Below are 26,131 nucleotides of genomic sequence, written 5' to 3'. Positions count from 1 at the left end.
GAGGCTGAGGCTGAGGCTGAGGCTGAGGCTGAGGCTGAGGCTGAGGCAGAGTGACGGCCACGAGCCGTGTGAGGGGGCCGAGCTCTCCCTGAGCGCCAGAGCCCGGATCTGGTCACTGCTGGGCTGGGCGGTAAATGCTGCACGAGGAGCTAACGGTGACTCGTTAGTGTGTGGTGATTTCCGAGGATTCCACCTGCCGTGGTTGTCTCTCTGTGGAAGTCTTAGAAAGAGGTTGTTAGGGGCTATTCTGTGTGAAAGGAAGCTGCACAGATTAACACGGGTCCCTCGTTGCACAGGTTTGGAGGCTGCAGGTTGACAAAGGACACGTGTTCTGTTAGTTTTGCCTCAGAAATGGCTCCTTGGATTGACCCATGTGTCACGTCACGGTCAGTCCCAGGTAACGCTCCCAAGAATACAACAAATTTTATCAGGATTTTTATCAGGATTTTTACCTTAGCAGCACAGACATACTTGGGTGGGCACCTGCCTTGGGACTTCACTCTTTGTAACAATAGGATTTGGTGTGAGCAACAGCACAGAGCTGCAACCTCGCGCTACACAGGATGATTTAGAAAGCACGTTAGTGTCCCTGGCTAGTGGAAACATCACACGATGCTCAGCTGACTCCTTATCACCTACACCGATCTGTGGGGCTTCTTCCTACCCATGTGATACCGCTCCCTTGAATGGTTAGTTTTCTTCCTGCTGGCTCTGGCCTGTTTTATGTATCTGCATCTACATCTCAGAAGAATCTCTGACTTAAATGTCAGGCCTGCATTAAACAAACATGACTCCTGAACCTAGTCACATAGGCGTACATGTGCACACGCATACACACGGGCCCAGTGTGTTCTGAGGACTAAAAGTTCATGGTCCCAGAAATGTTTTTGTTTTACTCACAGAAATAAACAAAAACCCCACAGATTCGATAGTCAAATGCCGTATTTCTTTGTCATTCTACGAAACCTTGTTCCTAAAACTAAGACAAGAGCTCACATTTGCTGCTGTTGTTATAAACAGGGCAAAAACAAATGTCTGTAGTTGCCATTTTAGCCGTGGAAAATCAATAATATGGGGCTTTAGCTGGCAGCTGTCTATCTTTCTGGGAGGTCACTCAGGCTCCGTGCATTTAGTGCCATTTACATGGTGCTCCCTACAATGCTTTTCAGTTGTACTTTAGAAACATAATTGGGTTAGAACGGTTGCCAACAAAGAACCCCATCAATGCCAAACACCCATGGCAATTAACAGCCACCTCACTGAGACAGAGCCCACTATTGTTTTTAGCAGACTGCTGTAAGCTGCAGGTAAATTTGCTATTGAAATTAAGTGATGGTGCAGGCCGGCAATGGAAACGACAGCTATTTATTTATTTATTTTATCAGGAATCTCATAATGATTCTTTTCTATGCATACAAAATAATTCAACAACGCTGTAAAAGGGGAGAATGCAGTATGTAACAAGAATGCCTTCTGCCTTCAGCCACTTAACCCTGCAGTCATTTTGCACATTTGCTTTTCAAGGACTGAAAGCACCTACAATTTCCACTCAGGTGCGCTTCAAATTATAAATTGCCCCTCCCTGACAGGCAAGTTTTAGTGGATTTGGCAGGGCCAAATGCTTTCAGTGCACAGGAACAGGAGATCTGTGGCACATGAAAACTGGCTAACTAAAAGAAGCATGTTATAGAAAAGGACTTTCCTTCTTTTTATATTGACTTCTGTTAAACATGCTTTGGTTTCTATTTATTTTGCATGACAAAAGCAGTGACCGACAACTACGGTAGCATAACAGGCATCTCCTGGGCTTGATCTACAACTGAAAAAGCTTTGGTGTAGCTTTGGATAGAGACAGTGCCCGATTTATGGAGAACCTTGCAATAGTATTGCCTGGATTCTCTTTTGCATACTGTCACTATCTACGACAAAATGTATAGGGCACAGTTCTGACCTTATTAAGACCTGATGCAAAAATAAGTGTGTGAGGTTTTCCATTGACTTTTCTCTGCATCTAGTCCTTTCACTGATGTCAGTAAGGACAAATTGTACTGAATTCAAGGGAGTAACAGTGGTGAATCAGGCCTGTAAACATTCTGCGGTTCTTTCTGTCTCCTTTATCCGCATGCTGATGAACTGACAGTTATAACCTTACTTCAGATCGAATATTTGTATCAATTAGCATGCCTTAAAACAGAGCTCTTCTAACTGTGACCTCTAAGCATGACCTAAATAGAAATAGTAAGAATTAGTAATAACAACAAAATACCGTCACCCATGGAGAAATCAAAATGGTAAAAAACGTGGCTTGCTAAAAATTTTCAGAATTACAGTTTATCATTTAGCCCATATCGTTTAAGGATTAGAGACCTAAAATCAGATATCCAGAATTTGCATTCAGTAGATAAAAGTAGAATGGAAAAATAAGCAAAATAAATAAACAATATATTTGACAAAATATACAGATATTTAAATTGAAGCATTTTTCATCTGGGGGAGAATAGGTTTTTGACTGCTGTCTTCTGCTTCTAGACCATGAAGAGGGGTGGACTTCCTTAAAAGTTTTGCAGAGTCCTGGCAATCTGTGTCTGGTAACAGTCAGCATCTCTCAGCTACTCTCCAGAACAATGCTTGTCCTTCAAGAAGATGGGATCTCTCCTCATAACTCCAAAGGAATTATTTTCTGTGTCCATTCAATCAGCTGAGATTTTCCAGGATGCTTGCAGTGATGCTGAGAGATGACAATTGCTGTAAGTGATCTGGCAGATTTAATTCCACGTGTAGTACTGTTACTGAGAAGCAGGAATGGGCTGACTTTACATTATTTCAAACAGTCAGAAATCACAGATGCTGTAGCTTAGGTCACACTCAAATTATTGATTTTGACTCCCCATTAGACATGCTGAGGGAAAATAAGCAGCAGAGAGAAAATAACCCTCTGAAAAAAATGGGAAAGTGGATTAAAACTCACTGCCAATGCGCAACGAACACTGCTCAATGAGTAGCATCAATACAGAAAGGCTGGTCATTGCTCACCTAGAAGCTACGCATGAATAGACTCTCTACCGGTTAAATTCTGATTTCAGCTACAAGTTAAACAGCTGATAATTCAGTGAGTTAAGGGTTAATATAAACGCATACTTAGGCCCTGTGCTTGTAAGAAATGCCACTTGTGTCTCCTTACACCTGAACATAGCCTCCATGAATACCAAAAACCTCCTGTCTGGGTCACAGAGGATTTGAGCAGTACCCAGTAACGTAATGCAAGCTAATAGTAACGTCACAGTGGCGAATCTCACCTTTCACTTTGTGCCCCCATGCTAGCACTCTGCACGTTGTGAGGAACTGGCCTAAGTTTGTCCTTGTGTAAATTCTAATGACTTCAGAAGGGAAAGGGTAACTGCCATACCACCACGTTATAGCATAGGGAAATTTCTGAACTCTCAGCAGATGTACCCTAAAATTTGGGGATTTCGCCCCTTTTGATGCAAGAACCCCTCGGTACTTTTCCAGGGGAGACGTGGCTGTGCACTGCTCCTCCCATTGCTTCTGAGCTGTGGGTGCCAGAGCAAGAACTGGAGCAAAAGCCACCCTGCTTGGTCCTGCAGCAAGCCGAGGCCGAGCTCTCAGGCCACCACGGCAGCCCCCTCGGGGAGAGGACTGCTCAGCAGCCGGCTCCTCAGCCCCCCCGCGACCGCTCCCCTCCGTTCCCCCGCCACACCACACCGCGCCCTCGCCACAAAATGGCGCCCACGTGCCCGGGCCGCGGCTCCCCGCGCCCGCTGCCGGGACGGGCCAGGGCACTGCGCAAGCGCAGCGGCAGCCCCGCCGCGGAGCACGCCGGGAGTTGTAGTGCGGGGGGGGCACAGCGGGGCGGGAGGGGCCTCACAGCAGCGGGGCTGCGCCTTGTCTGAGGGGGCTGTCCGCGGGGCGATGGCGTCCAGCTCTGCCCCGGACCCCCACGGCACAGAAACGTCCTCAAAGACCGGGGAGACCTGCTTTTCTGTCTCACCCGGTTCTGTGAATTTTATGAAGTCTGGACTGGAGTCCAGCTCTCCTCAGCGTTACGACCCTTTGCTCCTGTTCAGGTTTACTCAGCACAGACACAGAGTTACAGCTAACGAACACGTCCCTACACTCCTGCGTGCCCCCTACCTCAGCCTTTCTGAGAGCACGCTCCATCTCTTTTCCCTTCTGTATCTTTTTACCTCTGCAAACAGATCTCCTTAGAGGGATGGAAAGGCTTTAATTTAAACATTGATACACTGAGTTCCAAGATTTGTAATTTTTAAGACTGGGGAAGAGAAAAAAAAGTTAACATTCTTTCATTTAAAAAGTGGATTTTACTTCATCTCATTCAAACACCTTGTCTTTTACAATTCACACTTTCAACAAAATTTCATGCTCAAGGAAAAGACGAAGTCCTACTGTGCTACCATTGTAATCCCAAATGGACTAACTCACTGCAGCTGAGGGAGCAAGAAAAGCAACATACATTTTCTGTGTCAACAGACAGTTTATTGGAAGCATTTGCTTTTAGGAAGTGCTTTTGTGAAATACAGGAAACCTCTAAATCTGCTACTGAATAACTGGAAGTTCAGGAAAGAAATGCAAGCTGAAAACCAGTGCAGCCTCATGACTTGAGGATGGAGAAAGCTCTTGCTGGCTTCTGTTACTAAGTTTTTTTTTTTTTTTTTTTTTTTTTTTTTTTTTTTTTGTTGTTGTTGTTGTTGTTGTTTTTGTTTTTTTTTGAGTAAGCTGGAAGATGCAGCTTGTGATTTGTACATGCCCTGGTTTATGCAGCTCAACCAGAAATGCTGGCCAGTATCCTAATTCGTGACTTTAATGAAGAGGAGATTGTAGCGAGAGAAAGCCTGCCTTGCCTTTCAGCTCCAGGTTGATTTTGTAAGAGGCTTTCCTCCAGACTACACAGAGGGTGGGACGCAAAGGCAACCTGCAAGGGTGTGCAGGCTGCAGAGGAAACATGGTGCTGGGGCCTGAGGGGGATGTGGCGCTGTGGCAAGATTTGCTTGCTGTTTTTGCTTCCAGTCACAGGAAGGAGAGCTGGATAAACAGGAATAAAATCAGAAAATAAAAGCCTCCAGGAACGGCATGCAGTATTTAAGAAGGATGTTACTGTTAATAGCATTAAACACACACTGAGATTAAGAAGGCTGAGAAGCCAAGCTTTTCTAAGATCCTTATGTAGCATCTCCACCTGTGCAGAGGCAAGCAGCATTGTCAGTACTAGAAAGAGGGAAACCAAAACCCAAGGGTCTGCACTGGCAAAGGCAGGATGTACTTGTTTTTTATTCATGACATTACTTCAGAGCCATGCTGACTTGATCTGTTATAGTAATAGCCTTCATCAGTAAATGAAGCCTTGAGGGAATGTGAGGTTCACATCCCAGAAGAGGAAGCAAGCAGCAGTTGCACAAATATCCACTCTGAAATGGCAAGGGCACTGGAAACCCTTACAGAGCATCAAAAACTTGTCTGTAACAGAAGCATACAATGTGAAATCATGGAAATGCCATAGGTATAGCCAGAATGAAAATGTAGCAAGTTCCCTAATGCGTTTTTAGCATGTTTAGGTTTGGTTTGGTTTTATTTTAATTCCATATAACTTTTTGATGAGAAAAGAGTCACTAAGGGGGCAGAAGGCTGTCTCCAGCTCTCACTGAGTTTTCCTCCCGTCAGTGTTCGTTTACATGCTGGGGAAGAGTAAGCTTTCTGAACTATCACTCCCATTTCCAGTGCTTTCTGAACTATCATTCTCTCCCTGCCCAAGCATCAGTTTGTTATTTTTCCTGTGACAGTAGGAGTGGCCAGGTATTTGGGGCTAACATTACAGACCGAGAAGGGGCGTGTTCTGCTTTGGTGGAACTTAAAGTTCTCCTTCCACAGGCAAACCCGCAGGTTGGCATCTCCCCCACAGAATTTCTAAGGTACTCAGCGCTTTCACTTTCACCCTGGCAGACTAATTCCTGGAGGACCCAGGGGGTGTAACGGAATCAATCGCTCAGGCCTCCCGCAGCCGCAGGCCCCGCTTTCCTCTCAGGAGCCTGCAGCAGCGCGGCCGGGTCCGGCGCGCGGTCAGGGCAGGGCAGGGCCGGGCAGCCTCGCCTCGCCTCACCTCAGCGGGGCCGGGGCCAGGCCGCGCTGCAGGCCGCGGCCGCCAGGGGCCGCCGGTGGGGCGGTGCTGCCGGCTGAGGGGGCCCGGCCGGCTGAGGGGGGGCGGCCCGGTGCTACCGGCCAGCTCCCCGCCAGCTCCCCGCTGGGGCTGCCCGGCGGTACCGGGGGTGTGTGAGGGGATGCGCGGCGGGGCGGCGCGGGCCGAGCTCCGCCGCCGGAGCCAGCGGCCCCCCGGGGCGGCGGCAGCAGCGGCGGAGGCGACCGGGACCCGCACCTGGCGGCGGCCCTGGGCTCGGGAACGGGCAGGAGAGGAGGTACGCACCGCCCCGCACCGCCAGGGGGGCGGCCGGGACCCACTGCCCCCCGGGCAGGGCCCGAGCCCGGGGCCGCGCCTCGCCTCTTGCCACCCGGGGCCGCCGGGGACCGGCGAGGCGGCGCCCCGGGAGCTTTGCCCTCGTGCCCCGCTATTCCGGGCCCTGCAGGCCGGGGTGCGCCGGGAGGGAAAGGAATTTGCCCCCTGGCGCACCCTCGGTGCATTGAGGCAGCCAAGCGCCCAGGTACGGCGTGAGCTGAGCGGCCCCACGCAGCTCCAGCCGCTGGGCAGGCGGAGGTGAAGCAGGAGGAGTTTAGCCACGAGCTGAGTCACGACGGGGGCTGCCCCCGCCGAGCGTGTCTTTTCCTGCTTGCCCGTGATCTGCTGGCTGTGCTGATTTTGCCTCCTTTCCGTTTTTGCTAGGGATGACCTCTAAGGATGTTTCAGGTGAAGCTCATAGTAACTGGAGATGACTTTGGCTATTGTCCTCGGAGAAACCAAGGCATTGTGGACTGTTTCCTGGCTGGAGCGGTATCTAACGTGTCCCTGCTAGTCAACGGAAGTGCTGCAGCAGATGCAGCCAAGCTGGCAAGGAGGTAAGCTACTTTCTTTAGCTCCTTTGTGGACAGCCGCCTCAGGCTATTCAAGGAAAGCTGAGCCTGTGAACTGCAGTATATTGTAGCCCTAGCATAAACACTGTATCATAACCTCGATTGGTATAAGAAAATTGGATTACAGGCTTTCCTAACGCTCTTCATATCAAAACCACCAACCTACAAGTCATACCCAAAGTGGCTTTTCCTCTGGTGTTAGCTACTACACTGCCCATTTTGTTATGGTGATAGAAGGCCAGTTACACAATTTGTCTGGTACTGTTTGGGTTGTTGGATTTTCTTTTCCCACACTTCTAAAAGATATACCATCAGAATGAAAGTCCACACTATCCTGCCAGACTAAACTGCTACCCCTAAAACTATTGAGGCATAAAAGCACAAGTCTTTAAACCTAATCAAATTAATTTCAGCCAGGCTGAACACAGAATTAGTCAGATTCTTTTTGGAATCCAGAAGCAGTATTGTTCTGCAAAGGCTCAACTATAAAGCTGGGCAGTGGAAAATTCAACTTTTTCAACCAAAAACTTTTTAAAAACACATCAATCTTTCTATTTATTCTAGACTTGATAAATCCATTTGTAAAACAAACAAACAAGCAAAAAAACTTTCAAGCATAAAGAGAGATGATACCTCATACCTGTCTTGTACCTACCACTTTTGTTCCTTCACAAACTTTTCAGAGGTTTCTGGCACGGTTTGCTCCGTAGCAAATCAAATGGCATGCATCATTCTCATGGACTAGCCCAGCAAATCCTTTAACAGGAAGCATTACTTGTATTTAGAAGGTAAAACCCAGCTAATACTATAGGTCTGGGGAGAGGGAGGCACTTTGAAGCTGGAGCACATCCTGAAAAAAAGAAGAGTAGGGATGAAAAAAGTGAAGAAACAAACTGTAATGGGACTAGATAAACTGAGACCTTATGCTTTACATATATGGCTCCTACAAGGGACAGTTTGATGGGAGTCATGATGTCCCTCTTCTCCTGGAACTCCTCTCCCTGATTTAATTGTACTTTTAGAGGTACTTAGAAATTGCCTGCAGCTTCCCTGGTGAAAATGAGTATTGTGTAGTGCAGGAAAGTCAGGGTGCGGTGTTAGTGGCTAGGCTAACCGCTCTTCTGTTAAAAAGGCTAGAAATGACACAAACATTGAGAGGGAACCACCCCTGGGTTGATAAGGGGAAAGGCAGCAGGGTAGGCACAACACTGCTGAGGTGTCTAAAATCCTGTTAGTAAAACAAATGAAATGTAAAATGAGGAGGTAAAGGCAGCACTTCCCTCAGACTTGCAGGCACCATGAAACCCTTTAAGCCCCAAAGCTGTGGTAATGTTGTCTGCTATTTTAGCTGTGGTCTTTAGCAGGCTTTTAAATATAGAATCCACCTGGCCTCATTTCCATAGCCAGAAAGTAGGCTGTACAGTCAGAGGTTTAAAAAGCATCTTTGAATCCAGGTCATGGCACTTGTGCTGACAGCTGATAAGGGTATGAAAAGCCAGGTTGGAAGGTTGGTGACAGCAGAAGCTGCTCAACCTGCTGCTGCCATTTTCCTTTTTTAGGGTTGGTTTTGAATTGTACATGTGAACAAAATAGATTAAAATCTATTTTTGAGAATATAATCTGGGTGACTGTGGGAACATCTGTTAGCACTGATGATCAGCAGCCCACATTCTAAAATTCCTCGTTTGTGAGTAACTTGCCTCAGCTGTATTCCCTGCACTGGAAAAATATTTGCAGGTGTAAGACAAAGGATTTGTCTAATGCAAACCTCAGTTCAGGTGCTGCTAATATACATGTACTAAATTGGCATCTGAACACGTAAACAGACTCGTGTCACCCCTAAGATATATGTTCCCACAATACAAAGATTTGCACAAAGTTTGGTAGACACGGATGTCTAATAGGTTGGACTTCCTAAAAATGTCATTGAATCCTCATCTTGTGGTGCCATGATGAAAGGCAAACAGGAGTGGGAAAGTATCGCTGTTGCTTTGCTGCCTTGCCCCTGTATTGCCTCTTCCCCCTGCTTGATGTTGTCTCCTATCCCACTGTGAACGATGATACTTTGCAGCATTTTATGTTTTATGGGATGAAAATCTGCCCTGTTTTCCCCCCCATGTTTGCCTTCCCCTACAGGCACCCTGCTAAGCAAGTACCTTGCACACACACATATATACGTACACGCTCAACTCCACAGGAGAGCTTTCAGCCTGCAACTACACAGTGGCATAAGCTGGGAGGCTGGATCCATCACCAGTTGAAAAAAGGCTCGAAGCAAGCAGCTTCTGCTTTCCTGGGGCACATTCCGGTGTTGTGGGATTTGAATTTTTGCACTCATGGTGCCAGGACTGTCAGGCTGCGGGTGTTTCTGTGACTTGTGGAGATCATCTGTGTTCTTGTGTGTCCTGGTTGCTTGTCACTGAAGGGCTTGAGCTCTCCTAACCTTGTCTGCAGTTAATTGCATGCATGCAAAGCTAATTAGTAACAAAAAAGCTTTTCTTGCAGGATAGTCTTTCTTAAGCACCTTATGCTGTCCTGCAATGTTAGGACTCACCATCCTTCAAAAACACAGTTCTGGAATTTCATTCTTCCCTTCATTTTCACAATAACTCCGTAGGCTTCTGGGTATACCATCTGTTGTCCTGTGCTTTCATTAGAGGAGTTGGCAAAAATGTAACTGTAGTCAGCAGCTGTTTGTACCAGCTCTAATAAAAACTAATTGCAAAGCAGCAGAACCAAGCAGTAAATAATATACCTTCCATCACGTTCAGGCTCTGGATTTGGGGTTTTTCACATTCGCTTTCACAGCTGGGCTAAAAGAAAGGACCTGCTCACTTCAGGCAAAAGAGTAGTTTCTGCAGAGGCCTGATTCATCATCAGATGACAAACCTATTGACAGCAATTGCTAGAGCAGTGTGTAACCAGAGCAGCAGAAGGGAGAACAGATTCCTATTGTTGGTTTTTTATTTTTTTCCAGTAACTCAAAGGTTTTCTCTTTATGAGGCATAAGGCAACATGATATCCTGGTTATCCAAACACGTAATCTTAATTGTGTATTTATCAAGCCCCACCTTGAATTCTGGCAGTCTTCTTGGTGCTTCTAGAGCCTTTCCCAGAGATCGGAAGAGTTATTTTGTTAACTGAACAGGCCTCTTCATTTTGCCTTAGAAACAAATATGGAGATGGCAGAAATACAGAGACCTATGAGTGTTTGCTGCCTTACTTTTCTCCCCTTTTTATCACTCAGCTCAGTTGTGACTGTTAGGCCCCTTTTCCCATTTTCTAGATGCTTATATCCAAACACTTGACAAAGAGTGGCATATTTTAGAACACAACCTCAGTCTTCTTTTTCCTTTCTGTTAAAGGCTGAACATCAACTACACAAAAGCTGAAGCCCCCACAACATCTGGGTATATTTGTCAGAAGAATTTAACAAAACCACATTTAATTGCTGTCTATGTTTTCACTTCCTTTCCCATCAACACTAATTGCAAAATGTGTGTGTAAATTGTGACTTAATTCTGTCCCTCCCAGTTGACATCTGACTAATCTAGAAGTCTCTCATGCTTTCTCATCATCCTTTTATCTGGCGGTTAATCACACGGCAGACAGCCGAACTGTGTTTGGATTAGGGTTAGCATGCTGAGGCCTTAAACTGGAGGCCCAGATCAAATTAACTCCACTGGCAACAGCACTTTTTGCTGATGTAAGGTTACGGACATTAAACCTAAAGCCAATACAAAGATGTAACTGAAAAGAAAGTCAGTTCTAAACACTGTTATAGTATTGGTTCTTAATACATCAGAGGCTTTGGAGTGCTCCTCCCACCAAGAATAAATGCTTAGCAGTAATGGAGCAAGACAAGAAACTAAGATATACCCTTCTTTGCGCAGAGCACAGCCTTGCTTTGACTGGATTCAGACACTTGGACATTTACTGAAGCAGGATGCCTGCATAAAGATATTTACGTGGGGCTCTTAATTGCATTACACTTGGGCTGAAACCCGATGAGTCAGTAACTTCCCAGATAAGGATCCAACCAGGATGTTGAAGGTGGGATCTATTTACCCATCAAGGAAAAGAGTAAGTGCCATGCTTATCCCAGAGTATGCAGCCTTGAGTGAAACAATTGGCAACGTCTGGGCCTGGGGAAATCACACAATTTCCACAGCTATTGCAGCTGCTCGCAGGGACTGCACAGAGTCTCTGTGGCCAGGCAGGAGCCAGGGCACTGTAGTCATCCTCCAAGCTCAAAAACGTGCAGCAATGCTGGCAGCATTGTAAGGAGTGCCTCAGTACAGTGACACAGTCCCTGGGGACCCTGTACTGCTAAGGATATGAATGAGCAGGGATTGCAATTGCACAAAAGCCCATTGCCTCAGCAGAGCCATTTGTTCAGAGCACTCGTGTGGCAAAACAAGCAACTACTTGAAAAGGAAGCAGTTCAGCCGATTGTATTTCCTCTATTTGATAGCTGGGCTGGGTGTGTTGACTGAGAAATCTTTCCAGACTTAATTCCTTGTTGCCTCTTGGAGCATTTGTTGCAAGGATATCTCCTTTCTTTCCCCCCCTCTACAGGGGTTGCTGAGCAGTGAACTGCAGTGCTGGGCTTGCTTCAACAGCCAAATTTCTCTCAGTGGAAACAGCTCACTAATGGACTAGCCTTAGTGGCTGTAGAATCTACTGGCTTGAAACTCCTCTCAGCAAGATCACAGACCCCAAGTCCTACACTCCTGATGTTGTAGAAGCTTGAACATGCATTTGTAGACGTTGTCCTTTGGGTTCATCAGGACAGAATTAAACCCTTGCACTAAATTCGCTTCACATCTGTGCATTCTCCAGGGCAGTGGGAGTGCAAACACCTAGACATGCACCCCTCCAAAAAGATAGTGGAAGGGTCATTGCTGCTTTAAAGAACCACCAACATGAGTTAAAAGAGACCAAGCAGTTGCCTCAGCATCACTTTTTGTTGGCAGTAGTAGCTGTTAACTGCAGCTCTTTTATTGCAGAAACTGGTGCTCGAACCTTGGTGCCAATTCTTTTGGATTGGATCTGGGGTCAAGCAGTTAGATTTGGCTGGTAACGACCAGCAGTGCTCATCCTGTCCCACCTATAAGGGAAGTCTGAGGCAGCCATTTAGGTATGAGGGCAAACTCACAACAGCTGAGCTCTGGTCCCAGCATGGCATCACATGCCAAGCAGCTTGAGCTCTTGGTATCTGCTACAATATTCTGTCAGCTTCAATATTTCAGTTACTGCCTTTGGAAAGATCTCTGCAACTATCAAGCACATTCGTGCAGAGGAAGCAGTTACCTGCCTACTGCTGAAAATGGGGCCCTTCCAGGGCGTTTCTCTAACTTAACTTTTCACCATGGCTTTCTTCCAATGCCACGTGCCTCGGCGTTCCTCTTTGGTTGCAGAAGCTACATTTCACTGGTGAGAGGCAGTTGAGAGAGTTAGTCCAGTGTTCATAAGAGTAGAAGAAAGCCTGTGGAATCACTATTAAAGGCCAAGCCTCTGGTCAGGACAGAGCATTACTGGAGCCTGGTTTCCTGGGGCACAGCCCAGCAGTTACCATAATGCTTGAAGTTTTGCTCATGTTTTCATCCTTTCACTTAGGGCTTCAGATACTTGTGCAGTGTCAGGCTGTTAGGAACAAACACTCAGCTGCAGGTCATTTGGTGCTGATGAGGAGCAGCACCTGGCTCATCTAGAGGACATGCATTGATTTAGGTACAGGAAAATGCTAGCTAGCAGCAGAATGCTGCTGTGCCCACTGCGTTGTCCACCTTCTCACGTTCTTAGAGCTCTCCTGGCATGCTTGCTTCTATGCATCTCCCACAGATGAATACTCCCAAAGAAGTTTCTTGTGCGCTGTGTTTCGAGTTTTGGTTTCAGTGCCTTTATCCCAGAGCTATTAAATGCTAACAGTTCCTCTTTAGATGCCTCAACATGGACACTCTGTCAGACCAGCCAGGACTAACTCCAGGAGAAAACTATTAAGATACTCAGCTGGTGTTAGCCAAAGCTCTGAAACACACTCTAAAGTTACAGAGAGAGGCTCTCCTTACAGTGAGAACAAGGCCAGCTCTCTGCACTTCCACATTCTGCACATTCCCCAGCTCTGGGGCTGGCTTCAGCTCAGGCAGAGGAGCGGCTCTAATGTTATGCAGTGCAGTGCTTGGCTCCTCGGTGTCCCACACCTGTCAGAGGGGCTTGCCTTTTCCTGGAGATAGCTTCACTCACAGCATTTGAGGCATTGCACAATTGGAGGTAGTTCATTTGATGCCCCTGGGAGACAGCCCTGGGAAGCCCAGCTGTTCATTTCTGGCCCTCCTGCAACACATGAGAAGGCAAGTGCTCAACAAGAGAAGTCATCCATCTGCTGATTCATGGTAACACATGAATCCTGTTCTTGTTGACAGCAGAGGCTGTGATGCAAGTAGTGCTTTCAGCTGACGTAGTCTGAGCTTCCCAGAGACACGGTAACAAACCTGCAGTGGGTTTCTAGAAGAACAAGCTCGCCCCCCGCCTTTGGGCTTATGCAAGGTACAAATCAGGTGACAGGAGGGAAGGGATGCCCTCTGCCACAGCTCCTCTTCTGCACTGTAGCTGCCTCCTGCCCTGCCATCAGCTGCCTGTGAGCTTCTCAGCAGAACGCTTAAGGGCCCCCACTCCCAGTGACAGCATCTTCCAGTAATAACTTGGACATGACCACACTAACTTCCTTGCATGTGCTCAGGCCCCTGGTGTGAAAACCAGATGGTCAATTATACAACCAGGTCCTGCTGCAAAGAAATCACCAAATCAGAGTCTGAGGACTCTTTCCTCCACAAGCTGTTTTGCTCCATTAAACAGACCTTCAAACTCCCTTGTCACACAGTGGACTGCAGAGACATGGACACGTTTTGTTTCACAGAGCTGCCCATACAACTTGACACTTACATCTGCAAGGAGGAGAAGTACCTAGCAACAGACTACACCATCCACCTGGAGCACAAGACACAGAGGAGCCAGGAAGAAAGAATTTCAGTCCTGTAAGGACTAAAACCTTAAAACCTGGAGGAGCTAAGTGATTCTGATCAGTCTAATCCATCCGCAATCCTTCTGCCCCCTGTAACTTGGTACTTCACTAACCAGCTTCAGGGCAGCAGACAAAGGGGAGAGCTGGTTTTCCACCAGCCCTTTGCCTTATCTCGGACAGAGTTCATGGCAGTCCATCCATCCCAGGGGCACCTCTGTAGGTTTGCATCCTGTTTCCATTACCACTCCAGAGAAATCTGTTCCAAAAACAGGACTGGAAGCAACCACTGCCACCAGAGATCTGTCCACCTATAGGCATTTGGAATTATTGCAGAGCTCCTCAGAGGACCCTGAGAACTCATGTCTAAACAGGAACCAATTTATGATAATACAGAACTTGGAGCTAGAGCTGGACAGGACAGTTTTCCTGTCCCATAAAACTTTAACAGGCATTTCCACATAGAGATGAAAGACATATCTGACTTGGAATAGCTCTGGGGGAAGGTCAGTTATTTGTAAGCTGGGTGTTAAATCTTCTGCCTTGTTTGTCATTTGTGTCTTAGGAAGGAGTTTGTGATGATCCACATCTCCTGCTGGAACTGTTGTTTTGCAGATACATATCCTTTGAGCCACAGGCTTGATGTAGTCTGCCACAGTCTGATGAATCTTAAAACCCTGAACCAGAAAGGTCCCTCTTCCATGAATGCCTCTTTGTGCGTGGAAAAGCTTGTATCAACACTTACATCAACACAAGGGAAAATTAACTCCTAGACTGGATAAGAAATTTTCTCATTAAAACTTCTTGTCCAAACTTGAGTGTTCTCTGAAATATATGTTTCAGCTTCATCTGAAACCACCCCCTCTCTCTTTCAAGACAGCAAGGATAGAAGGGAAGTTGGTTGGCCAGAGAACTTGAGTTTTCCTAAATGGATGTAGCTTTTGCTTTCCTTCTTGTCGTACAAGCACTGCAACGGGGACAGAGCATGCCCTGTTTTAGCAGCTCTGTGCAGAAGTTCCAGGAAGGATTTAAACCATAGACTTGTTGCCTCAAAATTCACTTGGCACCGTGACTCAGTCTGGACAGCACAGAAGGGGCACTGCACTTCAGCTAGAGGGTGTCTTGGGAGAAGTCTCAAAGCATCATTTTGGCCACCCTGAGAGGATTTCAGGTGTGGCAGTGACTCACACAAGGCTGAGCACTCCCGGGTCCTGTTCTCATTTCAGGGGAAGCCACAGCACACAGAAGGAAACCCCAGCACTGTGCAAAGCTTTGTGGCTAACAGGAGCTCTGCAGATACACTAGTAGTTTTTGTTCTAATTTGCAGAGTGCAACTCACTAACAACTTGGACCCCTGTCAGTCCTTAACAAGGCCCTACATTTACACCACTAGCCTCCTATGTAACTCTTCCTTTGTGCTAGAGAGATGCTACTTTGTACAGCCCAGCTCGGTCATCCGCACGGGTAGACGGAGACCCAGCCACTGCAGGCAATTTCAGCTGCTGCCTCTTGGACCAGGTTACCCTTGAACTCAGACAGTATTTACACTTGCAGCCTGTGCTGTTGCCATAACTGCTGCCTTCGGCACTGTTGATATATAGCTGGGTTCTGCTTAAAGGCAGCTTTAGAGGTTGTCAAGTAAAACTCTAATGTCTCAGAAATGCAGCATCTTCAACAGTGTGAACTCAAGGGAGTACCTGGGCTAATGAAATGCTTTAGTTGAGTTGCAAGGTCCAGATTTCTGTCAGTCACTAACGAGTTCAGTACCATACAGTTAGAGCTTTCAGTGCAGTTACAAAGTTTAGTCTGAAGTGCCTTGTGGCTGCTCTCCACATGAACTAGGATGAGAACAGAACTGGGGGGGTCTCAGAAACTGGACAGGATTGCTATCTGGTGATATTCTGCCCTGGTCTAGAGTGTTCTGCTTTCTTTTCTAGAAGAGCAGAGGTCCAAAGATGTACTCTAGTGAGCACGACACTGTTTAGATTGGAGTAGCTCTGTCTGAAATCTCACCATTTGGACCCAGTAAGGAAGGTAGAGGTGCAAAGCTTAACAGATATTTCAATCCCGTTACAGATACAACATCCCAATAGGACTGCATGCCAACCTCTCCGAGGGCTCCCCTGTATGTGAGGTTCTCAAAACAAACTCTTCTCTGCTCAATGAAGATGGATTTTTCCACGGGAAGATGGGATTCAGAACAGCCCTATCAAAAGGTCTCCTGAATATGTCAGAGGTAGGAGAAAGCCCAGTACAACCATGCAACTTACTTTACTGATAAAACTTAGCCTGCGCTTACCCCAGAATGTAATAGTTGAAGGGTATTCCCAGGTCCCAGCTGGGAGTACACTTACAGATGAATCTGGAACTGCCTGGGCCCTACACCTAATTTTGCCACAGCCTCTGCAGCCTTTGAGAACCCATTCCTCCCTGCTTCAGTGACACACATGCTAATGTGCTGTTAGCTACTTATCTGATAGGGCAGAGAGACATTGGAACAAATACTTACTAAGAACCTAGAAATCAATAAAGGGAAAATGCCAGAGAACTGCTAAGTAGGCTTTGCATCACCTTGTCAGAGGCTTTTGTTCTCTAGGGAAGTGGCTGGTTTTGCCCCATGAACAAAGATAAATGTGTTCAGGTGATCAAAACTGCCTATGGGATTAAAGCTGCCTTTCATTTTAAAAGGAAAGGGCCAGCAAAATCTCTAGGAGGCACTATGCACTCTTCTGACCTCAGCCTACTGACAGGTCTTTCTTTAACCCTTTTTTACTGTACAGGTGAAGCAGGAGCTAAAGGCCCAGGTGGAGCTGTTCCATGAGCTGACAGGCCACCTACCTCCTCACATGGATGGGCACCAGCATGTTCACGTCCTCCCAGGTAAGAGGGCACTCCTCTTCCCAGCACCAAGCAGGTGAGAGACAGTCAGCTGAGAGATGAATCTGCTTGCCATGGCTCCCTGGGCAATAAGCCTTCTAAGACCTTAAAGAGGCTCTACAATTGCAGTTTGAGTGTTCTCACCTGGGTCAAGTTAGTCACTGAGATTGAAGCTGGTAGCTCTTTCAAGTGCTTCAAGATCTCTATCTTGTCAGTTGCATTTCCACACCAACCTTTGCAGGTCTCAGCATGCTTTCCGTAGGTGGGCAAGTATCTGTATCCCTGTTTTTCAACTAAGGTCATTGTGGTAGAGATGGAAAACAGCAAAAATCAGTATTTCCCCACATCAACACAGCTGTCTCTGGATGACACTGCTCTTGGTAATTTACTCTTTCAACAAGTACATCTGTGCAGAGGCTTGCTGAAGAACCTCTTCCCAGCTGTGCAGATGCCTCAGGTGCACTCTGCTACTAGGCTAACTTAGGAAAAGTCACTTGACTGAATGCTTAGTGCTGAGGGGAAGATGAGGCACCTGTAGCAGCTGTTGAGGGAGTAATGTTTCCAGATAGTTCCAGTTTAGAAGGGGACTCCCATCAAGAGGAACAAAACATTGTTCCTTTCAGCAAAAGGGAAACCAAATGGGATATATATATATATACACGCCATGTTTTGATGTTTTGCTTCCTGACTAAAGTAACTCTGTTTTTACTTACAGAGGTCAGGAATGTATTTGCAGAGGTGTTAGAGGAATATGGGATCAAATACACACGTGTCCCAATAGAGCCAGGCCTTCATAAGTGTGACTGGATCACACCATCCCTGATGGACTTTTATCTGGGAGTAGAAGAAGATTCTCTTAACACAGTGGATGTGTTTACAAGTCATGGAATAAGGTAAGACAGGCTTTACTCATCCTTCTTGTGGTAAAGCTTTAAGGTCTTGTCAGTTCCTGATAGGATCTTTTCAGGGATGGAACAAGACCTTTCTCTCTCTAATTTGGGGTTTCAGCAGCAGTACTAAAACAGTGGAGACACTAAGGGTAGCATGCAGTTTTTTTTTTTTTTTGAACAGGGATAACTCGCTTCTCCCCTGAAAGGCATTGTTCTTTTCAGGGTTTGCTTCTCAGCCTTTCTAATCAAGTAGATTAGTCCGGCTTCTGGGACAGCAGGAGACTGAAGTGCTACTTCAAGACTGAAACTTTGAAAGTAAGATCATGGGGAAGGTTTTAAGAGAACTTCTCATCTCCTTGGAATAGAGGAGAAAGGTGTTTAAGTAGCAGGAAAGTGACTAATTAAAAACAAGTATCTGTAGTTATAGGGAGACAAGGTCAGAGCGTGCAGCGCCACAGCAAGTGATGGCTGCTTTAAGCAGTCTTGTCAGCATCCTGCATCTCAGACACCACACCTCAAAAGCTCAGCCCTTCCACCAGTAGCATACTTTTTTTAAAAGCTTAAACCAATGTTTTACAGATGAAGAGTTCTTTAGCTGAGATCTTTGCAGTCACCTGTCCTTTGCAGCACATTTCATTACTTTCTCAGTCTACTGAGAAAGTTGTTTTCTTGGCTTTTACACAATTTGTTTAGCATATCAGTTGTTCTCACTACCAACAGAACATTTGCTCTTCCCAGGCAGAGCATGCAGGCTCCCCTAAAACAGCCCATTTCTGAGGAGGGCACAGTAACTCAGAGTGAGAAATCAGGAGAGACTAACCTACCTTTTAGGGCAGCTTTGCACCAGGAATAACGTAGGGGAGCTTGGCAGAAATCCTGCATGCTCCAGGGCTTGCCCCCTGGGGGCCATATCACAGGGCCTCCAAGAAGCCACTGCTGCAGCACCCACCCTGCTGGTGCTCAGGAGGGAATGCAGAGAAAGGGCTGTTATGGGAGCTGCGCCTTTATACCCACTGCAGCACCGCCCCGATAAGTGGGCACCTGCAGCTGTCTCCTGCCTGGAAACACTGCAGTGGGCCAGGCTCCTCCTCTTCTCCAGGTACCTGGGAGAGGTGAGGAGGAATGGACTGCTACCAAAGAAACATGTAGTGTGAAAAATCCCAAGAAAATATGGGGAAGATGGTCAGCTGAAGTCACAGGAAAACAAGCTGCAATTCAATTTCTGCATCTGTGCAAAGAGAAACCGCACCGAGCCCTATGAGTACACTTTATGACATTGTAGAGGGCAAGACTGTGCTTACTGCTTAACAACAAGGCTCTCCTTTCAGTGAGTTTGATCAGTTTACAGTTTAAATAACATTAACTTTTTTTTTTTTTTTCCCCAATGCTGCAAACTCAGCTCAGCTTAGGGCATTCACTGGGCTCATCCTTGATCACATGGGTAGAGCATCTAGCTTGTTTCTTCCAGAAGCCTTCTCATTCTGCCCTCAGATACACTTGCACATCCTCCTGGGCTTTTATGCACCAAGCTAGAACTGCAGTTTGCAGCCAGACTTGAACAAAGAATTGTGCTGAAGCTATGTAAGAAGCAGTCTTTAGCTGGTGCCCTCTTAGCTCTGTATGGTCTTTAGCAGTAATAACATCTTTGCCTGGTGCTTTGTCTTGTCCTTTGAGTTCTTGTGGCTCTTTGATACATACTAGGAGAATGATTTGTTAATGAAGGTTGTTTCCGTTTTATTTCAGTCACTTCTTTTCCCCACATAGCTGAAGGTTATTATCTGGAAGTGGTTATTATTCAGGTATTAATTGGCCTATAAGTAGTTATTTTAATCAAGTGGCATTTCTTTAGCTCTAATCTTCCCTTTTGTGCCAATGACGTGCACCTGTACGCTCTCAGATGCCAAACAAGGCCAGCGCTGTGCTGCCGTATACGTTACCAGAGTAGTAACAGAAACGCTGGTATCAGGGCTCTGCTGTGACTTTCTGCCAGGCTGCAGAACCGCTACGCCAAATAGTGCCTTGATTTTGATAAGGAAAGAAACTGTGATTCCTAATCCACTGGACATGACACGCTCTTGTCTAACTGCCTTGTTAGCATTAATATCTGTGTTCCGACCTCTGGCTGCAGGTGGCCAGACATTTACATAGGTTTGAGTACCATGGGCAAGAACATGTCCGTGAGCACCATCTGGAGTGCCATCGACGCTGCCATTGTGGAGTTCACATCCAAGGCGCCCTCACCACCCGTACACCTGACACCACAGAGCAAGACCGTAACGATTGAACTGATGGTGCATCCGGGGTACCCGAGCGTCCCACCCATCGGTGGCTGTGGGGAAGGACCAGATGATTTCTCACAGTCCTGGGAGCGCCTGCACGAACTCCAGACATTAATTAAGCCAGAGCTGCAGAGCCATTACAAAACCAGGAACATTCAGCTCTGTTCATTCAAAGATCTTTAAGGAAGCAGGCATACACACATTGTTTGTTCTTTGAGGAAGCAGGCATACACACATTGTTTGTTCTTTGAGGATGCGCAGAAGCCAGCCCGCTGCTGTTTGTGCTACCTCCCTGACAGGAGCTGGGGATGGCCTAGGGATGGTGTTAGCCCTTTGATGGAAGGTGCCACACCCCGTGAGCGGTGACAGGCAGTACCCCAAAGCCCAGTTTTTAGGTCACAGCATCTGCTTTGAACGTTACAGCTCTTTTCAGTGTAGCCCACTCACGCACCATGCCGTGGCACCAGCGTGGCAGCAAAGGTCAGGTCACCCTACCAGAGGTCAATTCTGGCCGACGTGATGGCAAACGGCACGAAGATGCTTTGCTGTGAGACCAAGGAGCACGAGCATTTCTGTTTCAGCAATGTTTTTCATTTCTGAACTTATTTGCCAAAACAAACACCAAACCCACATGCTGGGTAGCAAATGCTTTGGAACAACCCATCATTGTAGGCTGGCTACAGGGGGACTAGAAACCGGCAACATTTCATTTTCTTAACGCACAGTCTTGCTGCATGGACCCTTACCTGCTACTTGTGCCTGCATGTCAGTGCCAAGGGCACATTACTTCGGAGCATTTCCCCAGTCACAGCAGTCAGATCGTGGTTTTAGCCTGATGGTGAGTACTGCCATGCTCCATGGAAGTCCCCGGTCAGCACCACTTAAGGCTCCTTCTATTTTTGTTCCTCAGCACAGAGCCATCACAGGAGAGTACCCATCAGTGACAGCCCTTTCAGACTTTTTTTTTTTTGGATGACTTTGCAGGAACAGCAACTGTTGACCCAGCTGCTGCTGCTTCGGTAGCTGCCGCATGTAAGAGCTCACCAGCACCCATTACTGCGCTGCCCGCTCGCTGCCTGCCATGAAAAATGCATGGGATGGCTGTCCACCAGCTAGCAGCAAGTTCTCAAGTGGACAAAGTCCTTGTACCTTTGTTCATTTTTATTCCAATCATGAAAGCATTTGAACTCCAACAAGCCCTAGTAATCCCATGTTTTAACTCCATTTTAAACTGTGGCCCTGTCACTTGCTCGTAACTTTCATGTGGGGAAAAACTATTGTTTACACTAATTTTCTGCACAAAAGCACTCTACTTAGCATTACTTTTAACTGTTTTTAAAAAATTAAAAATTTCAATATGACCATCATTCTTTTAAATGAAGAATAAACTCAGGCCTTTTTCTACTGTAACGCTTCAAGAGACTTCTGTTTTGACTTTTAGCTAAAAAACACTCAAGTATCCACTCTAAGGGTGATCACCTGCAGAATGCCAAAAGAACATCCTTTGTACCATTAATGGGAACCAGCTCACCTTTCCTTTTGGTCAGCTGAGGGAGTTTTTGTTCTGTACAAATAAAAAAAAACATCACCAAGGACATTTTATAAATATTTTTTCAGGCTATTTCCTAAATGACTATCACAGTTTAAAACAAACACCTGCCACACTGTGCCAGTGCTACACAAAGCAGTTTCAGGTTACAGTAGTAGCTAGCACATGGAATGACAACTTCTGTAGCTTGCCCCATTGGTGTTTGATGGTGAAGTTTATGTTTGTGGTGGTAACAGAACCTGAAAAAAAGAGATGGTAAACCTGTGGAAGGTGACTGAAGATGCTGAGCGCGGTGAGACGTGTGAGTGCCATCTAGTGACTGATGGTATCTTACGTACAGCAGTATGCCTGACACCAACACAGCTTAGCTGATCGCACTCAGCTTTTAACGTAATGGAGCCGTATTTTGATGTACAAATTTTAACCTTATTTTTAACTTTTAAATCGCACCATATCCTAATTAATAAATTTGCTCTGATCACAATCGATAGGTTACAACATTTTGACTTGTGTGCATTTTCCGCTAGCTCAACATGGAAATTGACATGATGACAGCGGTCTTAACCCGAGTTGGTTCTGTATTGTTAAGAACATTCTATAAATACCGGATTCTTAAGCAAACAGCATTGAAACACAAATTTTCTTTTAAATTCAAACGAGTTTTAAATGGGAAAATGAATAAAGAACTACTAAAGGACTTCTATATAAGAAACCTTTCAATTGCACAAAATGCACAGGGCGAAGTTTTCTCAGCAGTTCTATAAAAGCTTTAAAAACAACATTGAGTTCAAATTAAAAATGCATTCAGACCACTACATGTGAATGACGCTGGATCAAGATACTTAAAAAAAGTCTGAAAACAAAACCATGCCACACCACCGTTGAGAGCAATTTTTATTAGGGTAGCAGTATGGAATTGCAGAAAGCCTATACCAGTGCTCCTGGGTGTCGTTTCACCAGTATGTTGTTTTTATTTTGGATTTTAAACTGCATGTTTAGAATTCAGCATGGCTTAGGGAACCAAAGAGCACAAGAGCTTGATTTCCTGAGTTAACAAAGGATTTGACTTCTCCCCTACCCCCCCAACTTCAACCATACAGTACAGTATTTGATGTCTCATCTTTCTTTCCGAGGGCCACCTACAGACAACAGCCATTATTTATGTTACACACCTCATAGTTTAGAAATTGAGCTATGAAGAACACACAACGAGAACTGATAGTAACACCTGTCTTCTACATGATCTTTACAGATGAATTGGAGTAGCCGGTGTATAGCACTGCTATAGGCCTGCATGAATCAGCTGCAGCTCCTTGAATTACACAGCCCTTCCAGTTCCCTTTCAGTGGCATCCAAGTCACACTGATTCAACGAAATGCAGTCTTTAACCTGAGAGGCTTACAACCAGAAAGTATATTGTTTAGTAGTAATGATGGCAGCAAACTAGTGCCAGAGTTGTTTTAAATAATAATAAAAAAAGCAAATTTAAAGAATGGAAAGTTTCCACGCCAGCAGACATGATCAAAAGGTACAGTGACTCATCTGGTGCAGAAGTTACACACACTTCAGATTTTGACAGATAATTTGGCATTATTTTATTATGAATCCAAGTGAGCGTGAATGAAACAAAATCAGTACCAACTTTCTGCAAATGAAGACACAAAGATGTGAAAATTTGGTAATAGACAGTGCTCTCACAAGCCTGAAAACACTTAGGAAATGCAAGTTTCCGTAAATAAGGTGAATGTGGTTTAACTTTATTTACCTGCCAAAGAATCTGTCTAAGAACACTTAAACATAAAATTTCTTAGCTCCCTAACTTATAAAAAAATTTACTTTCAACAGAGGTGAGGTACTGGGCTGTCATTGTTTACACTAAGTCTGAAATAAAAGCTGGATGAGAGGAGTGAATGAAGAAATAGCAAATATACAATACATTAAAAACCAAAAAAAGAGACCTACCGCTTGACACACTAGTTCTGAAAGGTTGCAGAGGCTGTATTAAAACTGAATTTAGGAGTAAAAACAAACATCTGGGTGCGAGGGATTTTCTAGTTCAACTTCCTGCACATCAGCGTGATATGTACTCCCAGATACCCATGGATTTCTGGAAACGTGTTGCTCATTAACATACCCCAATTCCACAGGCGGGGAAGAGAAGGCAGTTTGACTGTATGGCAGTTTGACTGTGGAGCTATGATCACACTTAGATTTAGGACAGGCAGGCTGAAGAAAAGCAATAGAGAGAGTAGGGGATGCTCAGTTCGGAGCAGAAAGGGCAGCCTTCAGCATGGGCGTGCCCTGGAGCAAAGGGAAAAGAGCTCTGCCTGATTAAGTTAGAGTGATAGAACAATACTTGAAGTACTCATTAAACCATCTAACGTGTATTTTTAAAACACAGGAACAGCAGTAGTGAAGTGTACTCTATTACAGTTTATTGCTTAATCCTATTCTCATACTATTTTAAGAACTGTACAGCAACTGGGCAGGGAAGTGGCATGAGTGCCATCCCCTAAAGCACAGATGTTCCATATGCATTCTGATGAGAAAACATACTCAGATAACTAGCAGTGCTGACAGATTTAGTATTTGAATTCAAAATTATTTCTAAAATCAAAATTATTTCTAAAATACTGACTTTTGACTCAAGAACAGTTTATTACTTTGGTACCTCTTGGTCCTCAGTTTCTGGAACTGGTAGCAATGTTCTGTGCATGTTTTCCTAGCTACTCTGCATAGGCCTAAAGAATAGAAGTGAAAGGAGTTTGTAATCACATTCCACTACTTGTTTGCTACGGATTTTTTTTTCCAAAGTTTTCCAAAAGCAGGACATAAGCCATATTTTAATTCAATCACGCACACAAAAACTTGGGTTTCCCCGTTTAATAAACATTTTGTGGTAACACCAGCCAGATTTACATAAGACCTGGACATTATTTCTGATTGTATTTGTGGGGTTTGTTTTTTGTTTATTATGTTACAAACTGAAGTTAAAGGGAACTTGCAGCAAGTCCCAAAAAGCACAGTGCAATGTTCAAAGAGAAAAGTAAACAAAACTGCCAAACACTCAATCATTTTCTGCCAGAACTGGGAATTTTTTTCTAAGACATCAGTTTGGGGAAGGAGAGAAAATTCAATGAAGAATTAAGTGAACTCAGGATAGTGGGAACTGCAAGAAAAAAAAAATGACAGCCACAACCTTTTCAATTTAAGGGCAGAATATAAGTCTAAGATATTTTTGATAAATTCTGACAAGAAAAAGAAAACAGCATACTTTAAAGTATATTGAAGCAGTGATTTTTAAACAAAGAAAGCAGAACTAGAACATCTTAAATTTTTAATCCTTTCTTTACAGGTTACCTAGCCCACTTTTGATTAAGAAAACTGTAGAAAGTTAGTAACAGCCACAAGTTAACACCGAAAGGTGGCACTTGTCAATTTTCCATAGAGTCCTGCTTTACGGGGTGTCTCAAATGCACTGCTCCGATCTTCTAGCATACGTTGCTGACATCAACTGTGTCAGATTTTAGTCCACTGGTCGCTTTTCACCATATTTCTTTGTAAACTCTTCAGCGTTCTTACAGAATTTTTTACGGTCCTTAGAGTATTCTTCAGCTAGGTCAGCCCGAAGGGGATGCTCGGGCTGTGGATCATTCACCAGTGCTATGAGGGACTGGATTACTGTCAAAAAAAGTATAAATATTGTCAGAAACTAAGATGGTTCATCTTTAGTATCAAAACATATGCAAAATTCCCCAATATGAAAACAACTTTAACTGCATTTAAATATACCCCTAAAAATCTAGGGTCTTTTCTAGAGCAGAGCAAGGTATTGCACGAACGAGCTATAGCAGTATGCCAAGACTGAGTTTGATGACAGTGAATGAGTACCAGAAAATCGTATCTGTAAGCAAGATCAACTACTCAGCATAGATCAAAATGCACTACAAATTATTTCCCATGTAATTAGCATCCTATCTATGAAATACTTTTCACACAGCTAAGAAGGAAACTAAGTTTCACAGACAAGCTCATGTAAAATGGACTGGATGAAGAGAACTCTGGAATTTCCATTGTGAAGCATTTTTTCCTGACACCTGTCACTATGAATTAAACCATTCCGTTCTAATTGGCCTGCTTCAGGAAAGCATTTTTTCAGCTTTATATTTTTCTATGACTCTTACTTCCCCTACAAACAGCAGACAAGTCTTGTCATTATTCTAAGCTGCCATATATATATCTCCGAGTAGACATATACTGCAGAAAACAAATGGATTAGAACTGTAAGATGCTTTTTACTGTTCACAGCCATTTCATCAGCATTCCCCATCTCTGTCAAAGGAAGTCATTCTTACAATAACTAAATCGTACTTCACATTTATACAATGAACCTCACATACTGCTACGACATTTATTGCTACATTTTCCTCATATACGTTCTCATGACCATTTAAAGCTA

At 45.1% G+C, this 26,131-nt stretch overlaps 2 protein-coding genes and 1 long non-coding RNA gene across 4 annotated transcripts in view; 1 reads left to right on the top strand and 2 right to left on the bottom strand.

Moving 5' to 3' along the window:
• Window positions 1-6,270: 6,270 nt before the first annotated feature.
• On the bottom strand, window positions 6,271-18,791 carry LOC118174812. The gene is made up of 3 exons (XR_004754781.1): window positions 18,669-18,791; window positions 13,622-13,802; window positions 6,271-6,418 (listed from the first exon to the last, which is right to left on the bottom strand). It is a non-coding gene; the product is annotated as an uncharacterized LOC118174812 (long non-coding RNA).
• Window positions 6,303-24,848, top strand: YDJC (YdjC chitooligosaccharide deacetylase homolog). 2 transcript variants are annotated; one of them, XM_035340456.1, is made up of 7 exons: window positions 6,303-6,446; window positions 6,869-7,041; window positions 16,154-16,313; window positions 16,858-16,957; window positions 17,670-17,847; window positions 19,973-20,324; window positions 20,355-24,848. In XM_035340456.1, exons 2-6 carry the CDS (start codon window positions 6,884-6,886, stop codon window positions 20,304-20,306), a joined length of 930 nt encoding a protein of 309 aa, XP_035196347.1. In that variant the 5' UTR covers window positions 6,303-6,446; window positions 6,869-6,883; the 3' UTR covers window positions 20,307-20,324; window positions 20,355-24,848. The 2 variants fall into 2 exon arrangements, with proteins under 2 accessions (XP_035196347.1, XP_035196346.1); XM_035340455.1 differs by having other exon boundaries at window positions 19,940-20,324.
• The window catches only part of UBE2L3 (ubiquitin conjugating enzyme E2 L3), an 18,092-nt gene continuing 15,203 nt past the window's right edge, over window positions 23,243-26,131 (bottom strand). The window contains exon 4 of the mRNA XM_035340457.1: window positions 23,243-25,353. Coding sequence (XP_035196348.1) covers window positions 25,199-25,353 — 155 coding nt within the window. The 3' untranslated portion in view covers window positions 23,243-25,198. The remainder of the gene's footprint in view (window positions 25,354-26,131) is intronic.

Source organism: Oxyura jamaicensis, chromosome 15 (assembly GCF_011077185.1).
Source record: "Oxyura jamaicensis isolate SHBP4307 breed ruddy duck chromosome 15, BPBGC_Ojam_1.0, whole genome shotgun sequence".
Lineage (NCBI taxonomy): Eukaryota > Metazoa > Chordata > Aves > Anseriformes > Anatidae > Oxyura > Oxyura jamaicensis.
Note: the sequence above shows the minus strand (reverse complement) of the source record. Positions and strands in the feature narration are given on the sequence as shown.